Here is a 27,628-nt window from a genome sequence, read left to right as displayed (position 1 = left end):
GCTGGCCGGCAAGGCTCCGGCACGTCGCTCACCCGGAGGGGCGGCCTTCCAGGGGGAGTCCTCGCATGACCCCCTGTAGCTGAGCCAGCGCGGGTGGGACCCAGGAAGCGCTCGCCTTATACCGAAGAGCAGGGCCGCTGGGCGCTGGGAGCGTGAGAGCTCATGCTGCTGACAGGTCTCTCCACCGGCTCTCCTGGGCTTCAGAGGTCAACCTACAAGAACTGACACCATTTTTGTTTTATTCACTTATTTTTTATCTTTTTTAATGGTTATTTTTGAGGGAGAGAGAGACGGAGTGTGAGTGGGGGTGGGGGGGAGGGGGCAGAGAGAGGGAGACACAGAACCCGAGGCAGGCTCCAGGCTCCGTGCTGTGAGCACAGAGCCCGACGCGGGGCTCGAACCCACGAACTGCGAGATCACGACCGGAGCCTAAATTGGACGCTTAACCGACCGAGCCACCCCGGCGTCCCTTATTTATTTATTTTTAAATGTTTTATTTATTTTGAGAGAGCACAGGGAAGGGGCAGAGAGAGGGGGAGAAAGAGAATCCCAAGCAGGGTCCACACTGCCAGCACAGAGCCTGACGTGGGGCTCGAGCCCACGAACCGTGAGATCATGACCTGAGCTGAAATCCGGCGTCGGGCGCTTGACCAACTGAGCCACTCGGACACCCTGAGTTGACACCACTTTGAAAATGGGCCTGAAAACAAGCATTGCCACGGAGACCCTGTGTAGACGTGGGCTTCCTTCCGCTCCGAGTTGTCCTGCCCGTCCCGAAGTGATGCTTTCCGCCCTTGGTTATTTCGAGGTGGCATCTTGCCGTCCGGGGGCATGTGGGTGACACGCCCTCAAAGCCCAGGCATTGCTGCGCCGAACGGGCTGGGCCCAGAAGGGACGTGGCGGGTTTGTGAAGGGGTCTGTGCCCGGCCAAGCAGGGTGCAGGGCGAGGGCCGTCCCCGCCCAGGTGTGGGGACATGAACACACCCCGTGCCTTCCGTCACGGAAGGACGTCAGCCGAGGGCGTCTTCCCCCCACCGCCCGACCCTCAGACACCTTGAGCTCCTGGAGAGCAGCCCCTCGCCCCCCTGTGCCCCCTACAGGGGTGAGCCTGCCCGCGGGAGGGGTTCGGCAGGTGACCGCCAGGCCCATCGTAATTTCGAAGAGCTTAAGACTTATGTGTTGACTCGTTTTCATTCCTAGAGCGTTTAAGATCAACGAACTCAAAGCCGAAGTCGCGAATCACCTGGCCGTGCTCGAGAAGCGCGTCGAACGTGAGTGAGCTCCCTGCTTCTCTCTCCTTGTCCTTTAACCTCTGCTTAAATTAGCCACCTAACGGCCGGTGGTGAGCGGCGAGGGGAATGAGGCGAGGCTGGAGGTGAGCGCCCGTGTCTTTGGTGCCCGGGCGAGAACAGTGAGCACTTCCTGTCGGAACATGGTCCGTGAACACGGTCCACGTGCGCAGCGGCTCGGGCCACGGTACGTGTCCAGCAGCGGTGCGTGGCAGCATGTCTGGGTCTGAAAGGGGCAGAACGAAACCGCGGAGTCCCCCAGACCAGCCCCCCGGAGACGAACTTGTACTGAACATCTTTGTGCCTCTCTTTACGCAAACGAGGCCTGCCGACGCCCTCCCTGACGTCACGATTAGTTCTGGACCACGTGTACCAAATCATCACCTCCTGCTCCCCAGTCACCACCAAAGCAGCAGAAAAACTACCAGGAAGCACAGGAGAGTGGGTTCGGGGCTTGACCCAGGGGCCAGGGTGCCCAGGCCTGCACCAGACCCCGCACACCGGGAGAGCCGGCCCCGTGACACAAGGTTTATTAATGCCAGGTCGTGCCAGCGACCCAGAAGGCTCGAAGCTAAAAACCCAGGCTTTTCTCCGTGCCACTCGGGACGTGTGCTTTATGCACATTCCGTACCAAAACCGTTGGGGGGAAACATTGAAATGCAGCTCCAGTCATATGTGTCTTTAAGGAACTTTCGTTAGCTCTGGAGCCGAAGGAGGGCCCTGCCTCCCCAGCCTGTGCTGTTGCCTCTGCCCCGTGAGACCCCTTCCCCCCATGCCGGCACCCCGCCTAGAAAATCGTCCCCAGAGGCTCTCCTTCGAGGCACCCTGTGACTCGCAGAGGCGCCCTGGGGCTCCTGGAGGGGGTGGCCAGGCTTGCAGGGGGTGCTAACCACGAGTCAGGCAGCTGTGACCAGTTGGGGGCCAAAGCCACTCCTCGTGGGTGGACTCCAGCATCCCTTCATGCTCTAGCTTGGGGTTCCGCTCTGTGCCCACCTATTGAAAGTGTGAGGGCGGACGGGTGAGGCCACACCGTTGAGGCCGGACATCCAGCCTCACTCGAGAGCTGTGGCCAGAGTGAGTGCAGGACTTTTAAGGGGTCCTGCACCGGGCCCTCTCCCTCCTGTGCAATGGGGGCAAAGTAAAGCTGGGACAGGCCAACCAGGTGAGCAGTGGAAGGTTCCAGAGGCAGCCCAGAAAGGACAGGGGCAGCAGACATGGGTGTGCTGATGCTGAGGGCCAGGCCCCCTCCTCCCATGTTCTGCCTTTAATCCCACTACGTGTTCTCCTCCCATTGATTAATGCACAACTTTGCCGTCTTGTCACTCACTCTCCATTTCCTTGGCAACCAGGCTCTTCATAAACGTAATCGCCATAAATTCTGAATCTCTGGGACTCAAATTAGTGATATCGTACTGTCTCGCCCAAAAGGCTTCGTTTGAGCATCACTCCCAGTAAATGGCCCGGAAACCTGATCCACGTGAAGCAATATCCAATAATCGAACATTACGCCCCCACTGAGAGCTGCTAACACGGGGCACGCCTTTAACTTACAACAGTAAATAAGCAAGTGAGAAAACAGAACAAGCCGTATGATCCCAATTTTGTCTTTTTAAAACTCCGGATGGACAGATAGCTGTGTCGATGCACGGGGCTGAGAGAGAAACACCTGGAAAGGCACACGTCAATAGATATTAAGTGGGTTGTTCTCGGGGTCCGTAGGACCATAGATAAATTTTAAAACATTCTTTGAGATGCTCTGTATTTCCCCCATTTTCTACAACAATCAGATGTAACTGTATCAAGAACATAGTAAGGGGAACCCGGGACTGTAAGTGGCAGGGTGCCACCACCCTGTTTGGACACCCCACTGCGTGGCTGTTCACTTTGGGGATCAAAGTCTGTGCAACATGCAGGGACTCTTCTCCAGATCTGTTTGCTTTCAGGAATTTTCTGCCACACGTCGCTGGGACGTGGCTTCCCCGAGGCTGAGCCTCCTGCGGTGTGGCCCAGGGCCTGGACGCGGTGCTCTGGGAGGTCCAGATGCAAACCGGAAGGGGTGCGCGCTGGCCTGCTTTGCCCAGAGGAGGACCCGCGGCTTCCGTCCACTTCCCAGTAGGGTCCCTGATGCAAGAAAGTGCTAAGAACGCCCCACTCCCAAAGGAGGGTGTGGGCTCTCGGTGAGAGAGTGGACCGTCCTCCAGCTCAGACTCTCTGCATCTCCCCACCTGGCTGCTGCCACCCAGCCCCTTGCACTGACGGCCCCGGGCTTCGGTCCCGCGTCCCCGGGCCTTGGTCCCGAGTCCCCGGGCCTCGGTCCTGCATCTCTGGGCCTCGGTCCCGTGTCCCCAGGCCTTGGTCCTGTGTCCTCAGGCTTTGGTCCCATATCGTCTTGGTGGAGCTTCGCACAACATCCCCCAAGTGGCACAAGTCGCCGGAACCAGACCCGAATATCAGATCCTCCAGATTCCCACCACTCTGGGCAGAAAGAAGCAAAACTTTCATGTAGCCTTGCCCCTGCGTGGCTCCTGGCCCCGGAAGCGTCTAGAAAACTGCCCAGGGATGCTCAGGGCTCCGGCAGGCTCTCTCCCCACACTTGCTTCAGAACGGCTCCAGAGGCCATGGGACGGAATTGTCTCTCCCCGTTGTGTGCTTAGGCGCTCAGACCACGTTTGAGGAAGAGGGGAATAGAGTAGCATCGTGGGTCCCGTCTTTTTGCAGAGAAACCGAGGTGCGATTACAGAGTAACGAGGCTAGTCTTTTCTGTTGCTCTCAAACTGATCTGATCTGAATGGCTCTCGGAAGGGAAGCCGCCTGCTTCGTGGCAGCCTTTCTGGGCTAAAGGTGCACCTGCCAGAGCAAACGTCTCAAAGGTGAACGCTCCCTGGGAGGCACGAGCCCCAGTTCTTTCCGGATCTTTCTCTGGTGCCCCGTGGTGTCCGGATGTGGCAGGCACTCCTGTGTGGCGGGGCTGCGGGAATGCGAGCCGGCCCGGCTCTGCTAACCCACGACCTGTCCTGTTTGCCTGCCCCCAGCCCCCGCCCCCGCACGTCCACACCCCTTCCTGGCTAACGGCTCCGGTGGGACCTGAGAACTCGGAAGTTTTCTGCTAATACGAGCTCATCCTTGCCGGGAAGGCTGTGGTTTTGCCTGCTGAGCCTCTTGCTGGGTTTTAATGCGCGGCGGCCACATTTCCTCCCCTTGTCTTTTTAGGACAAGAGATTTCTTTGTCCCCGGTCCTCAGCTGGGGAGGGGAAAGAAAGTGGGGGGGGGGGGGAGTGGGTGCAGGAAAACTCAGGACTTGAGGGAGGGGAGCGGCGGTCGCCGTGGCCAAGCTGCACCGCCGCGGGCCGCAGCGGGGACCAGTGCAGGAGCCCGAGCCAGCCGTCCTCGCTGCGCAGGGCCAGCCCCGGTTACAGCCTTGCGAGGTCCTCCACGTGTCTCCATGGTAACCCCTGTGTCTCCTTGTCCCAGTGGAAGGCCTGAAAGTGGTGGAGATTGAGAAATGCAAGAGCGACATCAAGAAGATGCGGGACGAGCTGGCGGCCCGAAGCAGCAGGTGAGGTCAGGCCTAGGAAGGGCTGCCCTGGCCGGGCCCCCCGAGGGGGCTCCGGGCTTCGCTCTCCCGCAGAGCCCGGCGGCGGGGCCCGACCCAGCGCGGGCTGCGGCGGGTGCGGTTTGGCTGGGGAGTGCTTGTCAGTTGCGCGGCCTCCTTGTCATAGAAGAAGGTTCACGTCCAAGGCGGGTGGAGGCGACGACATTTCACGGAAAGGAGGAAGAATCCGCCCGCAGATCAAAGCCTCAGGATTAACTTACCCAGCTCGAGAGAAGCTGGAGAGAGGTTGGCATCGGTTTTTGAAGCAAGGGCCCGGTTAAGAGGAACGGGCGTGAGGCTCACAGGGGAGGGCGTCCTGGTGCCCAGAGGCCGTGCTCCTGGGTGGACGTGTCCCCCCCCCCCCCCCCCCCCGCCGGCACAGAGCAGGGAGAAAGGCCACAAGGCCTCAGGCCATTCTGGACACAGAAATCACTCTCCCCCGGGGAGCCAAAATTCGTGGGAAAAAACACCCCGGACTTCATGCCGCCCCCTTGAAAGCAGGTTTTTGTCCAGCAGGACCCTCTCCCGAAGCTGTGAGCACAGCAAGTGTTTGAGCTGGCGGCAGAGATGAGGAGGAGGGGGGGGCGGGCACGTCGAGCACTTGCTGTGTGGGGACCTCACACCTGCCGGCCCTGCGAGATGGCCCCCAGCCCCCCTGCCCCCCCACGGCCACTCCCGGGAGGGGACTCCCAGGAGGGGGCACAGCCGGGCCTCAGCGGGGCTGAGGGGGAGACAGGGAACCTAAGAATCGCCCCGCACACACATCGGGTCGTCTTACGACGACTCATCTGCCACTTTGAAGATCGTTCCCTGATTTTAAAACACTGAGGGCGACCGGCTCAGCGAGGGAGGCCGGCTGTGCAGAAGGGTCTCTGAGGGCAGGAGGTAAAGGGGAAGGAGATGGTCCCGGCGAGGTTCCGTGCAATGCAGAGGGGCCGGCCGGCCTCGGGGGGGCTCGGGGAACAGCCTGATGGGCTCAAAGCCACGTTAGTGTGGTCCTCCAGGGACCAGGCCTGTCCGTATCACACCCACGTGACGCCTGATTTGGATCTGGGGATGTCTTAGCCCATTTGATTTGGGGATGTCAGGGCGAAGGCGTTTGTGAAAATGCACAGAAAATTGGGAGTCAATGATTCATCTTCGACATCCCCTCAGTGAGAGGCTAGCACCCTCGTGTGACCGGGTGAGGGCCCTGGACTGGGCCGGGGACGGGGCTGGGAAGGATGCTCACACCCACCCCGGCTGTGGTCACGGAGTCGCCCTCGGGCTCAGGATCCACACGGCCCGGCTCAGCCCCGGGGCCGCCCTCGTGTGCCCCAGCCGCCCTCCGCCTTGGGGCCAGGTGCGGGCGGGCTGATCCGCCGGGGACGGTGGCTCCGGCGCCCCCAGCGTTACCAGCCTCATCCGGCAGCTTCCAGGAAAGGGAACTAAGACTGGAGCTTGGCTTCGGTCTGAAACGAAAGAATCTGAACTGGCCTCCTGGCTTCAGCGGCTCGTCTGTACCGCGGGCCGAGGAACCTCACCACCTGGGCGGGAATGATGCCCCGAGCTCCCTTCCCGCCTCTGTGGGCACCGCGTCACTCACTAACGTGCCCACGGAGCCCACGGAACACCCACGGGACACATTTCTGAGGCAGCCTCTTGTCCCTTCTCAAATGACCACATCCGACCACCTACCTGAAGCAGCCGGGGTGAGTCGCGAGCCCCACCCTTGCTGGTCCCGTCCCTGCCGTGTCTCAGGCGCCCCCCGGCCCCCACCTCCCCCCATCCCGTGGAAGCGAGGCGTGTGCCAGCCTGGCATCCCACAGGTCAGGCTGCAAGGGGACACTAACGTGGCCCAAGTGGCCTCGCACGCCTGTGGCGGCCATAACAAAGCACCACAACCGGGGGGCTTTCTCACGCTAGAAATGTGTCCTCTCAAAGTTCTGATGGCAGACGTCAGAGAGGGAGGTGTCGATGAGGCCATGCTCCCTCTGACGGCTCCAGGGAGGGTCTGTTCCAGGCCCCTCTCGGAAGCTTCTGGAGGTCGTCGGCAGTGCTTGGGGCTCCTCGGCTTGTAGCTGCATCATGCAGTCTGTGGTCTTCACTCGGCCTTCTCCCTGTGTGTCTCTGGGTCCAGATGTCCCTCTTTACAAGGACACCGGCCGCATCTTAACTAATCACACCTGCAGTGACCCTGTTTCCAAAGGAAGTCCCGCTCGCGGGTGCTGGGGCGTTAGGACTTCAAATGATCACTTTGGGGACGTGGTCCAACCACAACGTGGCACATGGGGACGATACGCCCGATTTCAGAGCCCACGGGAAGAAGCCCACCCGGGAGCCGAGAGGAAAACGTCACCCACAGGCACCCATCTGGCCAAGTGGGCTAAGCTGAGGCGTGGTGGGTGCCTGGGCTCATCCCCGGAACGGAGCTCTCTTCCTCACCGCCCAACAAGTCCATTTTTAGAGCTCCCAATGCCATGATCCAAAGAGAAGCCTTCCCGGTGCCCTAACTGCTTCGAGAGGCGATATTCTCAGCAGACGGTTTTCACAGCATCCCACGTAGGTGAGAGACGGGTAAATGTGACTCTTCAGTCACAAACAGAGGGGGGTAAAAATCTCCAACATCGCTGACACATTTAGAAAAAAGAACCCCAGGGGCCTGGGCTCGGGCCTCACCCGCAGCCCCGCCGCCCACCCCGGACCCTGGTCCGGGAGCCGGGCAGCCCCTTCCGTGCCACACGCTAACCGCCCTCTTGCCCTTGCTTCGCGGAGAAGGGAAGCTGGGAAACAATCAGCCGCTCGCACTGCCCCTTCTGTCTCTGTTGGCTGCAACGTTCCGTTGTAGTGGTGCAAGGACGTCACGCAGCATTTAGCGTCCCTGGGACCAGGCTCCCCGACACCTAGCTTCGCCTCACTGCGGGGGAGAGAAGGGCACCCCGGACAGCTCTTTCCGGTGATACCCACCCGCGAGGTGGCGACCGAGCCTCTCCAGAAGGCGGAGGGGACATAGGCGGCGGGCAGGGGTGAGCCCAGCCCCGTACCCGCAGGGATGACTAATGACCCACATTCGCCAGCACGTGAGCCCAGCCCAGCGGGGCCTCGGCACCAGGGGCCCCGCTCTGGGAGCAGGGGTGGGGTAGCGCCGTGGGCAGGCTCCCAGACGCCCCGGGACAGGCCGCACGCCTCCCAGACCCACGCCCTGGGCTTCTCCTGGTCCAGGTTCCTGCTCACATTCAGGGCAGGGCCAGCCGAGCACAGAGAGGAGTGCCACCCCGGGGCCGGGAAGGGCTGCGAGGGCCTGGGTGGCATCGGAGAGCTCCGGGGTCTGCGGCCCCCACTTCCATCAGAAACAAAGGGCCTCGTCTGCCGGATGAGCCACAGGGGAGGGGAGGCCGGGGGCCCCTGGAAATGAAAGCAAAAATAAGCCCCAAATAGAATGAAAAGAAAAGGCAGCGGGCCAGCTGCTCCGTGGCTGGAGGAGGCTGGTTCCCATGGCAACGGGCACAGAGGGGAGGGCCCAGGTGGGGAGGCCCCGGGAGAGTCGCCAGGCGCCCAGCACACCGGGAGGGCCCAGGTGGGGAGGCACCGGGAGGGTCAAGGAAGCTTGCCTCGTGCGACCACCCCCCTGGGACACGCACAAGGCCTACCTAGCTGGTTTAGTTTAAGAGAGAGAGAGAAAGAATGAGCAGGGGAGGGGCAGAGACAGAGGGAGGGAGAGAGAATCCAAAGTGGGCTCCACGCTGTCAGTGCAGAGCCCGACGCGGGACTCGAAACTCACGAGCTGTGAGACCATGACCTGAGCCGAAATCAGGAGGCAGAAGCTCGACCGACCGAGCCACCCAGGTGCCCCAGTGCCGTCTCCTGTCTCAAGTGCACAGACCACGCTTGTCACTGCTCAGAAACGTGTAGGCTGCAATTTCTCGTTCGCGGGCGACCACGGGAATCATCCGGTCGGTGTCTTCTGTGGGTTCGTCGGTGACTCTTTGGCTAAATTTGTGTGAAAACCCCCTCCCCACACGGAGTCGGGTGGGTTTTGTGAGCATCCGGGGGAGGGAAAGAGCACGACACCATTTCATTCTGAAGGCGCCTGTTCCAGAAGGAAAACAGGCTTGTTACTCTGAGCACAGCCCCCAGGTAAAAGCTCCAGACTGAACGGATGAGGGGGCGAATCCCCAGCAATGACCACGGCTGGCGAGGCCCCCGCCTAAAATCTGGATGCCGGGCCGCCCAGATCCTCTAGGTATAAGTACCTCCTTTCGAAAAGAAATACTGTGTTGTAATCTTTTTTCATTTACAACACCGTGAGCAATAAATAGATCGAATTTTAACCAACGGGCGCCTGGGGGGCTCGGTCGGCTGAGCATCCGACTTCGGCCCAGGTCATGATCTCACGGTCCATGAGTTCGAGCCCCGCGTCGGGCTCTGTGGAGCCTGCTTTGGACTCTGTGTCTCCCTCTCTCTCTCAAAAATAAATAAACATTAAAAAAAATTTTTTTTTAATTTCTTTAACCAACTTCATCCAGCTCATCCATTTGTCCAGGAGGCCACAGTCCCCTCATTGTCCGTCCACAAACGTGGTCTTTTGCCCTCGTACCTCAGTGGATTCTTTTTGCGTTACCTTTCAGTGCATACCGAATGCAACCTTTCTTTTTCCTCTCTCCCCTAAACTCTCCTTACTTCACATAATACTCATAATTACCTAAAGAACATGTAATCGTCCGTCGTGGTTTAAGCTATTTCCCACATTTCAGTGGCTTCCGGTTTGGGGTTGTGTTTTCGTAACGACAGATAACGTTGCAGTGAATACCTTTGCGCACAGGGATGGCTGCTTGCATCCAATTCTTTTCTGAAGATAAATTCCCCAGGGTAGACACACGGGCTTCATGGACATGAATTTCTCTGTGGCTCTTACTATGTGGTACTAAATTGCTCTCCCAGAAGGTGGACTTTATTTACAAAGTTTGCCAAGTCCGAGGATAGAGAGCGTGTTCACCTTCCGAGAAGGTGGGGAGGGGGCCACGTGCAGCCCCCCCGGGGTACGGCCAGGTCCGCACTCTCTGCCCTGACGGTGGGAGGAGGCTTTCCCTGCAGAGCACCCCCCGTTTGGTGTGTTCTGTCCCCGTGGAGAACATACCTCGATACTGAGGGACGAAGGAAGGCAGATAGCAAACGCATCTCCCGACGGTAGGCGCTGGGGGAAACCACAAACGTCCTGCACGTCTGTGCTGGGAGACTGGCTTGGTAACACAGCCACATCCAGAAGCACTGGGCAAGGATCTGCCTTGTCCCGAAGCCCCGCTCTGTGGGGCGCCATGCAGTGAGTGTGGGATATATGAAGTGAGAAAAAAAAAAAAGTTGCAAAAGAGGAAGTTTGGTACAATTCCATTTGGGTTTAAAAAAAAAAAAATACAAGGCGCTATCCCTGTGTGTCCATGCGTAGGAAAATTCTGGAAGGATACGCCAAACTTAACTGAACGCATTTCCAGGGTGTGAGGTTTAGGGGAAAGAAATAGGTAAAGTGGGGGGGGGGGGGGGGCCGGGGACTTGCTTTCTTTTTTTTTTACACCTTACCTACTTCCTTGTTTGAATTTTGTAGAATCCAAGGGTCTTACCTGCGTCATTAAAAGATATTTAGGAACCTGTTTAAAATGAAGCTGATGTGTTTTCTAAGAGCCCCAATATCATCTCAGGAGGTCCAGGCAGGGTCCCTGGGGGTTAGCAATGAGATGTCGCCGGATTTAGGATTTACTGTCCCGCAGCAAGTAAGGCCAAGGGGTCTGTGGGGTTGGGGTCGGGGTTGCTCCGAGGAGGTGCCCCAGTGGACACCCCGCTAAGTGGCGATGCCAGAGCTAACCCCGACTTTTCCCCTTTAGGACCAGCTGTCCCTGTAAGTACAATTTTGTGGATACCAACAAGAAGATGACGCCCCGGCGTGATGTCCCCACTTACCCCAAGGTGAGAGGAGGTTCTGGCTCTGACGAGACCCCGGCTGTGCGTCCACGGCCAGGGCACCGGGCCCCGAGCCCTCAGCCACCCCGACTTGCCGGCCAGGCCCCCTCTGGCTGCGCCTTCGCAAACCCAGCTCCCATGCGGCGCCGGGCTGTGGGACGCTCCTGCTGTCCTCGGGCAGGGTAGTGTTTTGTCTGCCGTGTGTCTGCCACAGGAGCCCCGGGCCCGGCCTCCTGTGCCAGCAGGTGAGGGACAGCCCCCGCCCCGTCCGCCCGTCGCCGACAAGGTGAATGTGTCCGCACTCTCATGTTACTGCAAGGAGCTTTAATTTTTTAATTTTTGTTTAATGTGTATTTATTTTTGAGAGAGGGAGAGACAGAGCACGAGCAGGGGAGGGGCAGAGAAAGAAGGAGGCACAGAATCCAAAGCAAGGTCCAGGCTCCGAGCTGTCAGCACAGAGCCCGACACGGGGCTCGAACCTGGAACCTTGAGAAGATGCCCTGAGCCGAAGTCGGACGCTCAACCGACTGAGCCGCCCAGGAGCCCCTGGAGCTTTAATTCTTAACTAAATTATCTCAGATCTGCCTGGTTGGATCTCCCGTCCCCGAATAATACGTAGTGATTACGAGAAGTTTCGCTCTCTAGTCTCAGATCTCTCAGTTACAGGAACCCAGGCCCTGGTGACAGGAGCAGTGCCCTGGGAGTTGAGAGGGGTCTTCAAACACCACAGAGAAGGGTCCTGTGGCGTCAGTCACCATCTCAACAGTCCCTTCAGCTGAGTTGGCAAAACCCTGGCCCGACTGACCTCACGCTCTCACGCTAAGATTCAGGCTTCCGCGTGCTGGCGCTGAGACCGGTGTCCCGGGTCCCCAGGGAGTCATGAGACCCAGCCGGTGCCCAAACTGAAAGGTGTCTCTCCTCTGTAGCAACTCCCTTTAAAAAAAAGAACAAACCAGGGGTGCCCGGGTGGCTCAGTCGGTTGAGCGTCCGACTTCCGCTCAGGTCACGTAGTCACAGTGCGTGGGTTCGAGCCCCGCGTCGGGCTCTGTGCTGACAGCTCGGAGCCTGGAGCCTTCTTCCGATTCTGTGTCTCCCTCTCTCTCTGCCCCACACCCCTCCCCCCCCCACTCACACTCTTTCTCTCTCTCAAAAATAAACATTAAAAAAAAAAAAAAAAAAGACCTAGGGCAAGGTTATATCTAATCCCGGAACCCTGTCATCACGGGGTTCCTCCCTCTACGATCACAGCCTCAATCTCCTACGACAGTTTGACCCGAGCTCTGGTTTCCCCTCTGCCCACACCCCTCAGCGAGCTGTGCTGCATTAGCGTATGGCCAAAGCAGGGACAGGTTCCCTCAAAAAAGAAACTCCGAATAGCTTCTTAGCCAGGATTTGAATGTACGCCACGTTCCCTGGACTTCACTTTAGTGTATTTTTTTCAAGTCGGGTGTATTGAGAGGTAACTGACACGTAGTGAAGTTTCCCTCCTGTGGGTGCAGAGTACTGCGAATTTGGAAAACCTCAGGTGACCTCCAGCAGTACCAGGGGGCGGCACATCTCTGTCACCCCACGACCTTCCTCGTGCCCTCCCCCTGCCCCCGGCAGCCACTGATGGGGTTTCTGCCCCTGGAGGTTGGCGCTCCCCAGAATTCTGGTAGAATGTGGCCCTGGAGCCTGTGCACAGGTGTCCTTGAAAGGGGACAGGAGGAAGTGGAGGAAACATCCCCCAGCCCGCGTGCGGCCGGTGGCCTTTGTCTCAGCCCAGAGGCTGACGGTCCCCTGTCCTTCCCAGTACCTGCTCTCTCCAGAGACCATCGAAGCGCTCCGGAAGCCCACCTTTGACGTCTGGCTCTGGGAGCCCAACGAGGTGAGTGAGGGGCCCCCGTGCCAGCGTCACGGGCACCCCAGATCTCTGCCTCCTCTCTGGTCTTTGTTTTTTAACTTGATTCTGCAGGTTTTACTCCAAACTGACTCTGGGCAGGCCCAGGAGGGCCCCAGAGACAGGACTCAGCGAGGGGGGTGTCGGAGCAGAGGCGTGGGCGGTCAAGGGCAGGAGGGCTGGGCCGTGACGCCGCTGGCTCCCCACCCCCCAAGCACCCTCCCGGGCGGCTGCCATGCCCACCAAGGAGAGGCCCGGGAGGCGTCCCCCACAGCCAGCGGAGTGGGACGCAGGACGCGGAGTCCCTTTGCGCAGCAAGAAGGATCTTTACGTTGTCCGTTTTGCTGAGAAAACACTAAGATGGAGACTTCCCGTTTGTTTGTTTAGTCTAATAATGTCAGTTGTACCCCTCCCTTTGTGAACCCCAAGAAAACAAAAGCCGTTCATCATGGACACCGGGCCCAGCAGCTCTACGGACAAATTGTCCGGCTTTCTGGCAACACAGACGTGTAGACAAGCTGCCCCCGGCAAGCCCACCGCCTGGACAGCAGGTCCGCTGACGCGGGAACGGAGGGCTTTGCGCCCTGAGCGGGCGCCGTCTGTGTCTCCAGGGCCCGGGCTCTCGTGCTGTCCTCCTTGCCGACGCAGGAGAGGCCTCCGCCCCGCCGCGCGCGGACCCGGGTCCCAGGGGTCGTCCCATAGCCAACCCTGAGCCAGACGACACGCGGCCACCGAGGAACGTGCGGACCGGAGCGTGCGTTTGGAGGGGCAGGAGGCTGGCCTTGCCCGCGAGGTCGGTGCGTGACCGGCAGTGACCGGGAGGGTGGGAGGTGGCGTGGCCAGCAAACAGCAGTTGGGTCTTGAGGAGAGCGTCGGGACTAAGGTCTGAACGGGGGGCCCAGGCTGGGCCGGGCCCGCCGGATGGCGAGTGGACTCAGCGGGGTGGCTTCACGTGCACAGATTCCCGCTTCCCGCGGGTGGGCAGGAGCCCCGCCGGAGCACTTCTAGAAGAGCCGACGCTCCCGGAAGTCATTCTGGCCCCGGCCCACCGGGAGCGAGAGCAAAGCCGGGGCCCCCGGTGGCAAAGCGCCCACGTGGACACGGGCACTCGCCGCCCGTCTCTTACGGAATCTCACCGAGCGCAGGGCTCCCTGTGGCCACGGAGGCCACGCCGCCTCGTGGGGAGATTGAAGGATTCACGCATCCACGATGGGAAGGCTGCCCGCCCGCCCTCCCACAGGCGGACCCGTCAGGGGCCCCGGACCCCTGCCGCTCTCCAGTTTCCAAAACCCGGCGCCCTGGACGTTATCCTATCTGCATCCATCCCGTCCCCTCCAGGAAGACCGGTGTGTGGTCAGCTTGCAGGACGTTCCAGGACGTTGCCGGCTCTCCCAGGACCGCGTAGCCGGGAAGATGGCTTTGGGGTGGCACGCCCTGTGTTAGCTCGGGCAGCCACAACTCAAACCACATCCTGGAGGCTGCAGGTCCGAGATCCAGGCGTGGGCAAGGCTGGTGTCTCCCACGTCTCCATGCCGTCGTCCCTCTGTGCGTGTCTGTGTCCTGGCCTCCTCTCCTCACGGGGACACAGGTCCTGGTGGATCAGAGCCACCTCAGTGACCTCATTTAACCTGGATGACCTCTCTGAAGGCCTGCTCTCTGCACAGTCACGTAGGGGGTTAGAGCTTCCATTGACTGATTTGGGGGCCACGGTTCAGTCCATAACACACCCGTTTGGGAGGAGGTGGTCACACCGTGACCACAGACAGCCGGGGAGCGTGGCCGTGCAGACCCCAGGAGGCTGGCCGATGGCATGGCGGCAGGGCACAATGTCACGCCCCGGGCCGCCAGGCGATGCCTAGAGATCCCTGCTTTGCGCGTCGCCAGTCACCCTGGGAGACCTGCCTCCCGGAAATCAGAGCCCGTTTTATCAGACTCCCACTTTGTAAAAATCACTTAATCTTTCTTCCCTGGTTTAATGAGCTCCAGAGCTCTGAGCTGTATTTAAATAGATCGCCACGATGACAGCACATCCTCTTTGGGACCGAAAACAAATCTACTTCAACCTGAGATTTCTACAGAAGACAGCTCAGTGAAGTGAATTCGGGGCAGGAAGCTCACCTTCCAGACCCTGTAATTAACGCATTAAAATGTGTGTGTGGGGTCCCAGCGGGCCCCCGAAGGGCAAAATGGAGCATGTGTGGGATGCAGGCTGTCAAGGCTCAGCCTCTGTGTCTGCACACGCACCTGCTCTGGGGTCTGCGTCCGGGGGATCTGTGCCCCGGCCTGTGATGCCCTTCGGGAGACGGTTTCTCGTGTGCCGAAGTTCACGGCGTCGCCGCTGACACGGTCATCTGGGGGTGCTCCCTCTCACCCGATCGCTGTCCTTCTAGGGGTCCTGAGACAACAGCCCCCCACCCGGCCCCAGTCAACACGGCTCCTCCCTCCGGGCCTCCCGGGAGGGGAGAGCTCATCCTGTAGGGACAGGCCCTGGCCCTGCGCGCGTCCCCCAGGGCTCCGGAGGGGCCGTGCCGGGCTGGCTCGCTTGTGCCGCTGACCGCCTGCTTCCCCTGTGCCTCCAGATGCTGAGCTGCCTGGAGCACATGTACCACGACCTGGGCCTGGTCCGAGACTTCTCCATCCACCCCATCACGCTCAGGAGATGGCTGGTGAGTGCGGGCCCCTCACGTCCCTCTTGAACAACACAGTGCCTTCCGGTTACTCGGGAACAGACCGGCCAGGCACCTTCCTGGACGGACGGAGGCGACGTTCCCAGGAGAGTTTTGTGAGAACAGGTGGCCAGTGTCCGTCTGTCTCCTGCCAGAATACTCAGTCCCCCTAAACCCCTGCTCTGGCGGCGAGAGTGAGAACCAGAGAGGGGCCGGTGAAGCAGCCTGTGAGGGTGAGTGTGCAGGTGTGTGTATGTGAGTGCCTGTGCAGAGAGCAGAGTGCGTGTACGTGTATGAGTGTGTGAATGTGTGTTTCACAATAGATTTTTTTTTAAATAAAAGATTGCTTGGAACCAAGTAGGAAAAGCTTAAACGTCAAATACGAAAATATGAAAACGTGTGATGGTGACTGGGACCCAGAGCCCCTCCCGTAACCCCCAGCCCTTCCCCCGGCTTCACGTCCCCACGTGGCCCCTCCGAGCCCCGCTGGGGGCACCTCAGTCCGTGAGCCCCGGTGGAAGCCTGTTCCCCACCTGCCCTCTGAGGCCACAGGGAGGCCAGTGGGCGTCCTCGGGCCCCCGGGCCACTCCTCCTTACCTCCAGCAAGCACAGGAACACAGCCGGCCTCTGGGTCGGCCAAGGATTTCACAGAGCTGGCATTCCGAAACGCCAGCCAGCTGGTGAAATCGGAGGAAAGGTGTGCAGGGCGGGGAGGGCGGGCAGCTGCGTGCCAGCAGCCGGGACCTCTGTCTCTCCAGCTCTGCGTGCACGACAACTACAGAAACAACCCTTTCCACAACTTCCGGCATTGCTTCTGCGTGACCCAGATGATGTACAGCATGATCTGGCTCTGCCGGCTCCAGGTGTGTCTCTGGGGGGCTCCTGCTGGGGGCGGGGGCACCTCGCTCACGGACGCCGCCCCCACCCGGGGGCACGGGCTCCCCTACCCTCCCAGGGAAGCCACCTCGCCCCTTGCCGTCCTCAGGCGAGCTGGTGGCTCTGTGCAGCGAGCAGGGGCGGGGCACCGGGCAGGTGTGGGCCCGCCCTCCCGGCCCTACCCCAGAGAGCGGGCCAGTCCTCCCCATAGGCCAGCTGCTAGGGGACTTCGTCCTACCCGTGTCCCGCCTCTCCCACCCCATTCCAGCCCCCTCCTCACCCCCTCCCGCCCTCTCTCTAATCCAGGAGAAATTTTCCCAAATGGATATCTTGATTCTAATGACGGCAGCCATCTGTCACGATTTGGATCACCCAGGGTACAACAACACGTACGTGTACGATTTTTCTCTCTCTCGTTTCTTCCTTCTCAAGGGCTCTCTGGTTGTCAGAAGTGACCTCTTCAGCTGCACGCACAGACCAGTTCTGAGGTGGGGCTGCGGCAAAGGCCTCACCAGCACCCCCGGCTCAGATGCTTGGGACACGGCTCCCACTTTGGGACTTTGTCCAGGGCCTCGGGCCCCCCCGGGGCAGACCCTTCCTGGTCGCCAAACCCCGAGGGGCCGCCGCCCTCCTTTGCGGTCCTGCTCCAGACCCTGCATGCCCCTCTGCACAGGCAGAGCCGTGGTGGTGCCCAAACTCGCCTCCGCCCGAAGCCGGGGGCAGTACCCGCACAGGATGCCCATTCTACGGATCTCACTCCCCAGCCTGTGTCCGGCAGCAACGGGGCAGAGACTAGGACTGAGGGAGAGAAGGAGTGCAGGCCAGCAGGGGGCGGGGAGGCGCCGTGGGGGGCCAGGAGGACAGGCCAAGCTTGGCCGAATCGGTGATCCGCTCCCACCCTTGGGGTGGGGGGGCAGAGGCACAGAGCCCACCCCGTGTAGCCATCAGGTCCGGGCCGCGTGGCGCCCGTTCGCATCCCTAGTGAGGCACCTGTCCTTTCGGTCAGATGCGTCTGTGCGGTGACATCACATATGGCCGGGAACTCGCCGGCGGCTTTCATGCCAGGCCTCCGTCAGGACGGGAGTGGGTTCCACGGTGTGGACGTCCGTGTTCCTCAGAGGAGGCCGGCACCATGAGCGCCCATTCCCCCATTTCACACTCAAGACGATGTGCACAGCACAGGCCTTAACCGCAGCCTCTGACCTCAGAACACATCTTGGTTCTTCTCCCAAACGTCTGCCTTTTGCATATGCCGATGTTTGCAAGGGGCCCGAACAGATTCCCTTCGGGGCGGCATGACTGGGAGAAGTCGGGGTGTGTGGGTGGTGTCTACTCGGCGGGATTCTAAGACCTCGAGGGTGTCTCGTTAAAGGGGCGGCAGAGTCAGAGAGCCCAGGGGAGCAGGTCCCCGGCACCTGCAGGGCACGCCCGGCTTGCCTTCCAGCCTCTGCGGGCACCGCCGCGTCCGAGCGCAGGTGCCCGAGGCTCCGTTTGCTCTGTCCCGCGATGCCAGGTACCAGATCAACGCCCGCACGGAGCTGGCCGTCCGTTACAATGACATCTCGCCCCTGGAGAACCACCACTGTGCCGTGGCCTTTCAGATCCTCGCCCAGCCCGAGTGCAACATCTTCACCAATGTGCAGCCAGACGGGTTCAAGCAGATCAGACAGGTGTGCAGGGGCCCTCTGACCGCAGAGTGGGAGGCGGTGAGCACAACCACAGAGTAGAGCCCCTCCCGCCAGCGGCCGAGGCCCCAGAAGCCCCTGGTCCCACCAGGGATCCTGAGGAACCCACCCCCCCCCCCCGCCCACCAAGGCCAGTGGCATTCTGGGGAGAGGCACGCCCTCGGCATAAACACACGGGACCCCACTGACCTGCATTTCACATCCAGTGTTTCACCCGAAGCCTTTAAGATCCGTCCTTTCTCCAGCTTGCAGCCCGGGAGAGTGGGGGTTACAGAGGTGAGGGGCACCGTGGGAACGTGCGGGCCCTGGACAGATGCACCTGCTGAGTCCAACCTAGCCGACTGTTTCCCCTGCCCCCCAGCTGCCTCCCCCTGCCCCACCCTCACCCGGTCGGCCCCACCGCCCACTTCACATAAGAGACCCTGGGGAGGCCTCTGTCGCCCTCCTGTCCTGAGACAGACGTCCACCTCGCTGGAGGTAATGCCCCCTCCCACGCAGGAGGTCCCACGCTGAGCACAGCTCTGTGTGCCACCCTCTGATGTTTTCAGGGGAGGGAAGATACCAGAATGATCTCTTGGAAGAGTGTATGGGTTGAATGGTAGCCAAAAAAAAAATTGTATGTTCACTTCCTAACCCCCAGAACCTTTTGTATGTGACTTTATTTGGAAAAGAGTCTTTGCCGTGGTGATTAAGTTAGGATCTCTGCGTGAGATTAGCTGGTGTTACCCAGGTAGGCCTAAAGCCAGTGACAGGTGTCCTTAGAAGAGACAGAGGAAGAGACAGATACATGGAACGGAAATTGGCCTAAAGACGGAGGCAGAGGCCGGAGTGACCCGGGGCCACAGGAGCAGGAAAAGTCAGGAAGGACGTTTTCCCAGCGCCTTCAGACTTCTGGCCTCCGGACTGGGAGAGAATGCCCCGCTGTGGTTCCCCGTCACCTGGCACGCAGCACACACGTGGCAGCCCCAGGACACACGCACAGGGAGCCACCCTCGTGGTGAGGCACCCTACTCTGCTGTCCCACGGATGACAGCCTCACCCACCGGGTGCCCGGGGCCTCGCTTCAAGGTGCACCTGTTAAAGACGCTGGGACCCGGGCTGTCCCTCCTGGAGGTCTGACGGGCTGCACTTCATCAGAGAACACCGTCCCTCCATCTGCCGTGGAAGCTCAGAGCCGAGGCCGGTGCCGAAGGACAGTCCCCATCGAGTCGCCAATTTCCGGCCCAACCATGTCCCCTTTATCTATGGGCTTTCTGGCCTCTCTTCCATGTTCTGGAGCCGCCGGCCGGGGACACCGCGAGCTGTTGGGATGAGCCCTGACGTGTCTTCCTCTCCAGCGTGGGAAGGGGCGAGTCGTAGAGAGTCCCCGAGGGCTGCCGGTGAGGAGCTCCTGTGGGGAGCGACCTGGAGAAGCAAAGCGGCCGGGTCCCCTTGGTGTGTGCCCTGCCCTCCTACCCCGGGAGCAGTCAGAGCAGCGTCCCCAAGCAGGGGACCCGCCTCCCTCACGCCGCCCGCCATGGGGACGCACAAGGCTTGTCAAACGTCAGACGTGAGACTTTCCTGACCGTGAAATCATTCAGCCCGATTTTTAATAATATTTTGTCACCGAGTACCTTGCTTACCAAGGTAGGAAGGTATTTGTAGTTAGAGAATCATCGCATTGTCGCTTACGAATGTGTTAGTAGAACGACGCTGTCAAATGCAAGCGGGCTTTGACCACCCCCGCGCAGTGTGCACCCAGAGTCACGTACAGATGAGACGCGACAGGGGAAAGAGACTTCTGGAAGATCGGCGATTGACCTCCGGCAACGGGACGTGAAAGGAACGGCCGTGGATCTGGATTCCTGAATTGAGGGAAGTATCCGTCCTCAGTCGAAACCGACCGTCATCACCGGGAAGCCCAGCGCCGAGCCGGCCATCTGCAAGCCGATGGGCCTGCCCCCTCGTGGACTCGGCCCTCGGGGCCCATTTGCAGCGCATGGGTGGGCTTGAACCCCCAGCTGCGGCCCGGGAGGCTCCCCAGCCTCTCATCTTACAAATGAGGACGGTGTTGTGCAGACGCACACGTAGAGTTGGCCCGGGCCCCGGGGAAGGGCCGTGTGCCCAGCCGGCGCTCGCTGGGTCCTTGCCGGGATTCCGCCCGGGGCTAACGCTTTGCTCTCACTTTCCAGGGGATGATCACTCTGATTCTAGCCACTGACATGGCAAGACACGCAGAAATTATGGATTCTTTCAAAGAAAAAATGGAGAATTTTGACTACAGCAACGAACAGCATGTGACCCTCGTAAGTAGATCGCTACACCCGTTTTGGGGGCCCTGGTGCACGCGTCCTACGCTCCGGCCCAGACTGGACCCCGAGACCCCAAAACCCTGAACCTTGCCCTGCAGCTTCCAGCTCTCCCCGGGCAGCCCCCAGCGGGCCTGTCTTCTGGTTGAAAGCAGCTTTTGTGCTTCCTGTGCCGCCTTCTGATTTGAAGGTGGTACGTGGGGGAAAGCAATCCGTCCTGCTCAGTCCCGAGAATAAAGTTGGCTCTCCCACGAAGGCGGTGCCCCAGAAAACACTCCGATTACCAGCTTCCGGGCGGGCACCCCAATTACCAGCTTCTGGACGCAGCACCCCTCCCGGCCCGGCCCTCCACGAGCAGGGCCAGCTGTGCAGAGAAGGGCAGGGAGCCTCACCGTGAGGAGGGCCCGCCTGGGTCTGCACCCCACCTGCCCTTCGTAAGAGAAACACGTGGAAACACCCTTCCCCGTCTTCGGAGAAAGGGGTTCTGCTGAACCTTGTCTGGGCGTTAGGCCTGCTTTCCGGCCTTCTCTCTCTCTCTCTCTCTGGCTCTCTCTTTTTTAAAACCGATGGTCGCTTTCTGTCCCTGGAAGCTGATGAACAAGGAAGCCCTCTGAGATCTGGCCGCCCGTCTGATGTCACATCCCCAAAACTCATTCGTAGCTAATACACAAGGTGTGCAGGGAAGGACCTCACGTTCTGCAGAAGTTACACGGCAGGAGAAAATGTCCCCTGGGGCCAGGGCCTCCCGAGGCATCGCTTCTTGGGGACGGGGCGCAGAGAGATGCAGTCATGTGGGAGCCATGTCCCTGCTCCCGAAAACCAGCAGGTGTGGGTGGGGCCGCCTGGCCCTATGGCAGGGTGAGGGCGGTGCATCTGGAGACAGAGGGACGAGTAGACGTGCCCCCTTTGCCTCCGTTTTCCCTCTGAAACGTAAGGAAAGACCCTGGAGGGCAGAGGCCACATGTCTGCTGCCAGTGTCCAGACCGTAAGCCGCACAGAGTGACCATCACCCCTTTACTCCCTTCCTTCAACCGTCCAAGCGGGGGGGTGGGGTGGGGAAGAGGCCCCAGGTCCCCGGGGTTCCATCCACCCCCACACTGGGCGAGGGGTGGCGGCCCGCAGCACAGACCAGGGGGTCGTGCCCTGGCCGGGGAGCCCCCAGATCTCCACTTGTTCGTGCACAAGGGCTGGGGGAGGTAGAGGGGAGGAGGCCCCCAGGAAGAGGCCCGAATGCTGACAAGCTCCGCGCGGCCGGGCCTGGGGGCCTGGAAGCTTCCCGCCGCCCGGCAGCACCCAGCCTGTGCCCCGGGCCCGGCGTCGGGCCGCTGCCCCGAGAGGCCTGCCGGGCAGAGCCCTGTGATGGCCTGTGTTCTGGAGTCACCTGAGCGGAGACAAGGAAGGCCGGGATCGACTCCCGGGGACTGACAAGGGGACAGGGACAGGGGCAGCCAAGTCAGCCCAGGTTCAGCTGAGGCCGTGCCAGGGTTTGAGCCAAGCAGAGCCTTGCCTAGTCGCCTTGCCCACCTGCGCCTGCCGGGAGGCCGGGGCGCGCCCGGGGCCCGCAGCCCTGAGCTGATGTGCCCGGGGGCACCGCCTGCTGAGTCAGCGTCACACCCTGAGCGCCGGCCCACACATCGGTGACTCCCGGGGCCCAGGACATCAGTGACTCCCGGGGACGGTCGTGTGCCGGCCCCAAAGGCACCCGCCTTCGGGTGCAGGGGCAAACTCCCTGGCCCGACCGGTCTCCTGAAGTGCCCACTGGGCGCGCAAACCTCACCAGACTCGGAGGGCTGGTCTCCGGGGAGGACGAAGTCCAGACCCAAACGGCAGCAGGGGGACGTGCTCTGGGCCCCGCTGATCCCCCCTTGTCTTCCAGCTGAAGATGATTCTGATAAAATGCTGTGATATCTCCAACGAGGTGCGTCCGATGGCAGTTGCAGAACCTTGGGTGGACCGCTTGTTGGAAGAGTATTTCATGCAGGTGAGAGCGTCCCAGTGCCACCAAACCCCCTGCGGGGGCCCCGTGTTGAAAGGGGGATGGGTGTTCCTGGGGGACGAGTGGATGGGAGCAGACAGTCTCTGGCCCCCAGAGAGCCTCACGGCAGGTGCACATCCGAGAGGAAAGACGGCCACAGCCTGCAAAGTAGCGTCGACAGCTGCCACCGGGGACCACGAAAGAGCAGTGAATGGGGGCGGCAGCGTCGGGCAAGTGGCCTGAAAGGGAAGAAGCAGAGGCAGGAGGGGAGGCTCCCCCGGGGCGGGCGACACCAAGCAGGTCGGCCTACGCTTTGAGGCCCGGGGAGGCCCTCAGACAGAAGACCAACCAGCCCACGCGGGAGGTGCCGGAAGGGCCAGTAGGGCGCTCACAACGTCAGCGTGGTGGACCCCGGGTTCAGAGCCGAGAGCCGAGAGCCGCCCGGCGACTCACCCCCCACCCTCCACCCTGTCCCTCCGCCCTGTCGTCACGGCGCGGCCCTGCCTGCCCAGCTCCTGCCACCCGTCCTGGTGGCTGTGAACGTCCCCACGATGGAGCGCGCTGGCTGGCGGTGGCACGTTAACCTGCCTTCTGCCCTCTGAGGCCGGTGACCCTCAGGGCCCCCCAGATTCTGCACTTTCCAACGTTTCGGGCTGTTGCCTCCCTGCAGAGCGACCGCGAGAAGTCGGAAGGCCTTCCCGTGGCCCCTTTCATGGACCGGGACAAAGTGACCAAAGCCACGGCCCAAATTGGGTTCATCAAGTTTGTCCTGATCCCCATGTTTGAAACGGTGACCAAGGTGAGTGACCATCACCGCATGCTGAATGACGTCGCGCTGAGAAGCACACACGTGCACACACGTGCACACACGCACCAGCGTGCTGTAGCTGCCTGCTCAGTGCCCCCCTCCAGCACGCCCAGAACACCCTCTCGTCCCCCCTGTCTTGTCCCTCCCGGTCTTCCGGCCTCCCTGCCCCCTGGGGTCCCCCTCTGCCCTCCACTCCCAGGGCACCTCTGCTGACCTGCCCCATCCACGGGCACACGGCCATCCCCAGGCAGATTTCAGCAAGGAGACTATCTCTGCCTCTCTCCTGAACCTTCCATGGCTCCCCACTGCCCACGACGCAGGGAAAACTGCCCGCCTCGTTACACACAGTCCCCCACCCTCCCTAGCACTCCGGTCGTGCAGGACGGCCCCAGTTCCCGGTCCTCCCCTTTCTTCAGACCACCTCTGACTGTGTCCCTTCAGCTGGCCTTGGCCCCGTCCCACCCGCCAGCCTTCCAGAACCGCCTCAGCACACCCTTCCCTAAACCCCATTCACTCCCGCTTCTCTGGGGCCTCGGCCTTCCTGCACATTCCTTCACGGACTTCTGGGCCTTCACCACGGCCAGCGGGGACAGGGGCACAGCGCTGCCACATCGGGCCTGCCCCCCTCCGGCAGCAGGATCGGGATGTGACTGGGGAGGCACGGAAGGCATCCCGGGGCCCAGAGCTACGTGCGCAGGGTTCCGTGGGGCCGGGATGGCCCGAGTGAAGGCGGACGGCCGAGGCCCTGCCGCGGGAATGGCCTGTCTCCTCCGGCCACCGCGGCTGTGCAGAGACCAGAGGCGAGGCTGGCGTGTGGAACATGGACACTGGGGGACGGGCAGGTGGAGGGCAGGTCCTTGCGAAGGGACAGGGCAGAAAGAGAGCAGGACCCGGAGGTGGGTGGGCAGGGGCAGGTGGGAGGGTCTCCAGGAGGGTCTGCAGGAGCCACTGACCGGACGGCCTCAGAACCCGGGTCAGCGTGGACCCTGCTGCGGGCGGGACCCCAGAGCTCCATGGGGTGCAGGGGACTGACTCACTGCCTGAGCCACTGAGCCACGCAGGACCCGACACCTGGCCTCCCGGACGCCGCGGCCGCGTGGAAAGACGGCCTGAACACAGCTGCTTGTCCCTCCCAGCTCTTCCCTGTGGTCGAGGAACTCATGCTGCGGCCCCTTTGGGAATCCAGAGACCGTTACGAGGAACTGAAACAAAGAGATGACTCCTTGAAAGAGGTAAAGCGAGCCGGGCAGGAAACGCGGTCCTCCCCGGGGACGGGCCGAGCCGGGCACCCCTGCAGGGGCCGCTGCGGACTCATTTCCACCACCACCCCCCGAAGTCCAGACCCAGGCAAACCGGGGAGCATCTACTCTCAGCGAAACCAAACGGCCCCCGATGGCCCGCGCCCCTCGGAGGGGCCACGTCGTCCCCAAAACCTGTGCTGCAATCGGGTGGGCCAGGGCGTCGAGGCATCTCAGACCCCCTCGGAGCCGCGCCCTGGCCCCTTGCGGGTCCCCGTCCTCCAGCCCTGGGGCTGGCCTTGCTGAGCGAGAGGGTGGTGGAAGGAGGCGCTCCCCGCGGCACAGGAAAAGCATCCTGGAGCTCTCATACACGGCGGCTCGGCCCCCTCGGGGTCGGGGAGACGGGGCGTGGCCCCAGGTCGCTGTCAGGACAGGACCGTTCGAAGGGAAGGTCCAGCTCACGTGGGCAGAACCGGCACAGACGCTTTCTGCAAAGCGTGCGAGTGGGCTGATCGCCCCAGGGCCTCTGCGTGCGCACGTCTCTGCTTCGGGGACCCCCGCGGGCCTCCCCTGCGTGACGTCCAGCCACCAGGGTGTGCCTCCCCTCAGCCCCCCCCGCCCCCCGCCTCCTCTCCAGTGTGCCTGCTGCCTCTCGCTTTGTCCTGGTCTGGCCTCCACCAGTGTCACGCACCCCGTCCCGTGCCATCCCCCGCTCACTTCAGTCAGGGCTCCCTGGTCATGGCGTCCCCCCACCTTGCCGCCGGGAACCCCCGAGCCCCACTGAGCACTGAGCGGTTTCCCAGGCGCCCCGTGTTGCCCTCGCCACCCCCCGAACTGCTCTGTGTGTGACGCTGGGCATGTGTCAGTGCCTACTGGTCGATGGGCGTCCCACGACTGGCCTCTCTAGAGGGATCCCTCCACTACAAGGTCCCCGAGAGGTCCTGAGACTCCAGAGGCTAAGAGCAAATGGTACAGAGAGCGATGTCAGAGCAGGTGTGCCCGGCGGGGCCCCTGCAGGATCGCTAAAGCACACTCCAGCCGTCGCTATGAAGATCCCAGGCCCCGCCGCCCAGTGGGGGCCCCCGGGACCTCCAGGATGCTTCCCTACCCCCAGAAAGGAGAGACCCCCCCCCCCCCGCCAGAAGAGAAAGAGTGGACGGCTCCGTGCTCCCTTCCACCAGGCCACCGGGCTCGGCAGACACCATGAGTGCATTGTCCAAGCTCCGGACGCTGGCCGAGAAGGGGAGGCCTCCCACAGCTAGGGAGGTGGCTCGCTCGCAGAGCCGTGTCTGCGACGTGCACCTGCGTGTGTTTCGGCACACCGCGGCCGAGGACCTATGCCTCAGTTACACACCTTGGCGTCTCAGTCAACAGGAAGCACTTTAGCAGACAGTCAGGTCCTCACGGTCTCCTGGGACCTGATCGTTGCCTTCTGTATACCTGTCCCGGTTACAGAGGGAGATGGAGAGCTTGACGGCGGGGGGCACTGATACGTCGTCGTCGTCGAGAGAGAAAAGCAGAGATGTGAGAAACAGAGAAGAGGGTGCTATTCTGAACTGACATCTCGATGCACATGGTAACTCAGAGCCTAAAACGGGGCGGCACTGAAAATCTCTGGGAGGGGGGAAGGAAAGAAGGTGGGGGCAGAAATCTGAAAGACAGATGGGTTTTTTCAAGTTTTTGGGACGTTTTTTATTTATTTTGAAAGTGAGAGAGGGCGTGCGCACAAGCAGGGGTGGGGCAGAGAGAGAGGGAGACAGAGACTCCCAAGCAGGCTCAACGCTGCCAGCACGGAGCCCGATGCAGGGCTCGAACTCACGAACCGTGAGATCACGACCTGAGCCGAAATCAAGAGTCGGACGCTTAACCGACTGAGCCACCCGGGCGCCCCTGAAAGACGGATGGTTTTTCAGTAAAGTGAGACTTTTATTCCTGGCCTATAATTCTTAGAATTAGGCTCTGAAGGAAGGGGGGGTCACGCTTGGGTTGATAGCCAAAGATCGGTAATTAGCCTATGTGCCGCTTATAAGGAAAAGCACGTTTTAAAATCTTTCCAAACATAAAGCATTTGCGTCTGTCGCCGTGAGCGTTTTCCTGTGCCCCTGATGCAAGCTGTTCGTTTAGTCCATGTCAAAGGGAAACCAAGCTCATTCGGCCTCTGCGTGGTAAGGTCGTGGCACACGCACGTCTGAAGGACCCCTGGAGAGATTCTCGGGACAAAGCTTTCCAGGGCACAGGGTGTGGGAACCTGTGTCTTGTTTGGTGCAGAGGGGCAGTGGCCGGCTCTGGCGTCCGAGAAACTGAGCGCAGCCAAGTACAAGCTGAGAGACCCACACAGGCGTCTCAGCCTCTCTGAGCCTCAGAGCCCTCATCTCCAGCCTCGAGATAATCACACCATTATTACCCCTTCCATGAGCAACATGCCGGGCCATCAGAAGCGCTCGGGAAACACTGGCTTTGCGTGTTTCGGTCACACCCTATTTTTTAGTGGTTCAGGAGAAGGATCAAAATCGTTTCATTTGGCCTAAATGTGCTCAGCCGTGTTTCCAGTCCTTAAACATCCCGTGCGTCCTCCCGTGACGATGTTGATTGTGTTGATTGTGGGGGGTTTCAGCCCCCACGAAAACAAACCAGTAGGTCTTTTCCCTCTTCCGAGCAGACGGAGCCTGGAGGAGGCAGGACGATGCGGGCCGTGGTTCTGGACCAGGCTGGCCGAGCCTCGTGAGCCGTCCGCGTGGGGAAGTTCATTCCGAGCGCCTGACTCCACGAGACCATGTTTTCTAAGAACTGTTTTGTTCACTGATACAAAAAAAAAAAAAAAGGAAAACGGAATTCATGATGCTGTACAGAATTTTTATTTTTAAACTGTCTTTTAAATAATATATTCTTATACAGAAACGGGTACTGTACTTTTTCTTTGTAGTGTTGTGTATCCGGGGGCTGCGTCTGGCAGTCCCCAGAGCCCCCGAGCTCTCACGGGGGGACAAGAACTGTGCTTTGCTCGCAGATGTGTCTGCGCGGTGTGATGTGACGCTCCCTCCCGTGTAAATTCAGAATTAAATGCCAGGCGGTGCCCGGAGCACAAGGACGTGCGCGTGTCCTGTTTGTGAGCAGCGAGGGGGCGTTGGTGGCTGTGTATGGGGAGGTGGGAACGTGCCACTTCAGTCAGCAGACTGTGCACAGCACGTCTCAGGGGAGGACAGCTGTCCTTTCTTCCTGCCTTTGCTTTTGGGACCAGCACTGGGCACTGGGGACAATCTGGGGGGCCCCGTGCCCATAAAGGGAGACCCGACCCCGGCTGGCGGGCGGTCACGCTCTCCCTCGGCCCCGCTGCGTGCATTTAGACCCCGTGACGCTTCCCAGGGCCACTGGCTCCTTCCCTGCACCCCCTCGGGACAGAA

At 60.9% G+C, this 27,628-nt stretch overlaps 1 protein-coding gene across 4 annotated transcripts in view; it reads left to right on the top strand.

The window, feature by feature from the left end:
- PDE9A (phosphodiesterase 9A) overlaps positions 1-27,312 on the top strand; it is an 89,555-nt gene extending 62,243 nt beyond the window's left edge. For 3 of the 4 annotated variants that reach the window (XM_053220508.1, XM_053220510.1, XM_053220509.1), the window contains 15 exons: positions 1,201-1,271; positions 4,761-4,845; positions 10,737-10,818; positions 12,605-12,679; positions 13,303-13,488; positions 15,271-15,357; positions 16,116-16,220; positions 16,540-16,622; positions 17,747-17,903; positions 20,090-20,203; positions 22,083-22,187; positions 22,852-22,980; positions 24,126-24,221; positions 25,683-25,803; positions 26,887-27,312. In XM_053220508.1, coding sequence (XP_053076483.1) covers positions 1,201-1,271; positions 4,761-4,845; positions 10,737-10,818; positions 12,605-12,679; positions 13,303-13,488; positions 15,271-15,357; positions 16,116-16,220; positions 16,540-16,622; positions 17,747-17,903; positions 20,090-20,203; positions 22,083-22,187; positions 22,852-22,980; positions 24,126-24,221; positions 25,683-25,787 — 1,480 coding nt within the window. In that variant the 3' untranslated portion in view covers positions 25,788-25,803; positions 26,887-27,312. The remainder of the gene's footprint in view (positions 1-1,200; positions 1,272-4,760; positions 4,846-10,736; positions 10,819-12,604; positions 12,680-13,302; positions 13,489-15,270; positions 15,358-16,115; positions 16,221-16,539; positions 16,623-17,746; positions 17,904-20,089; positions 20,204-22,082; positions 22,188-22,851; positions 22,981-24,125; positions 24,222-25,682; positions 25,804-26,886) is intronic. The other variant, XM_027041532.2, reaches the window with a different exon arrangement.
- The last annotated feature ends 316 nt before the right edge of the window (positions 27,313-27,628 follow it).

The sequence above is a fragment of the Acinonyx jubatus genome, chromosome C2 (assembly GCF_027475565.1).
Source record: "Acinonyx jubatus isolate Ajub_Pintada_27869175 chromosome C2, VMU_Ajub_asm_v1.0, whole genome shotgun sequence".
Classification (NCBI taxonomy): domain Eukaryota; kingdom Metazoa; phylum Chordata; class Mammalia; order Carnivora; family Felidae; genus Acinonyx; species Acinonyx jubatus.
Note: the sequence above shows the minus strand (reverse complement) of the source record. Positions and strands in the feature narration are given on the sequence as shown.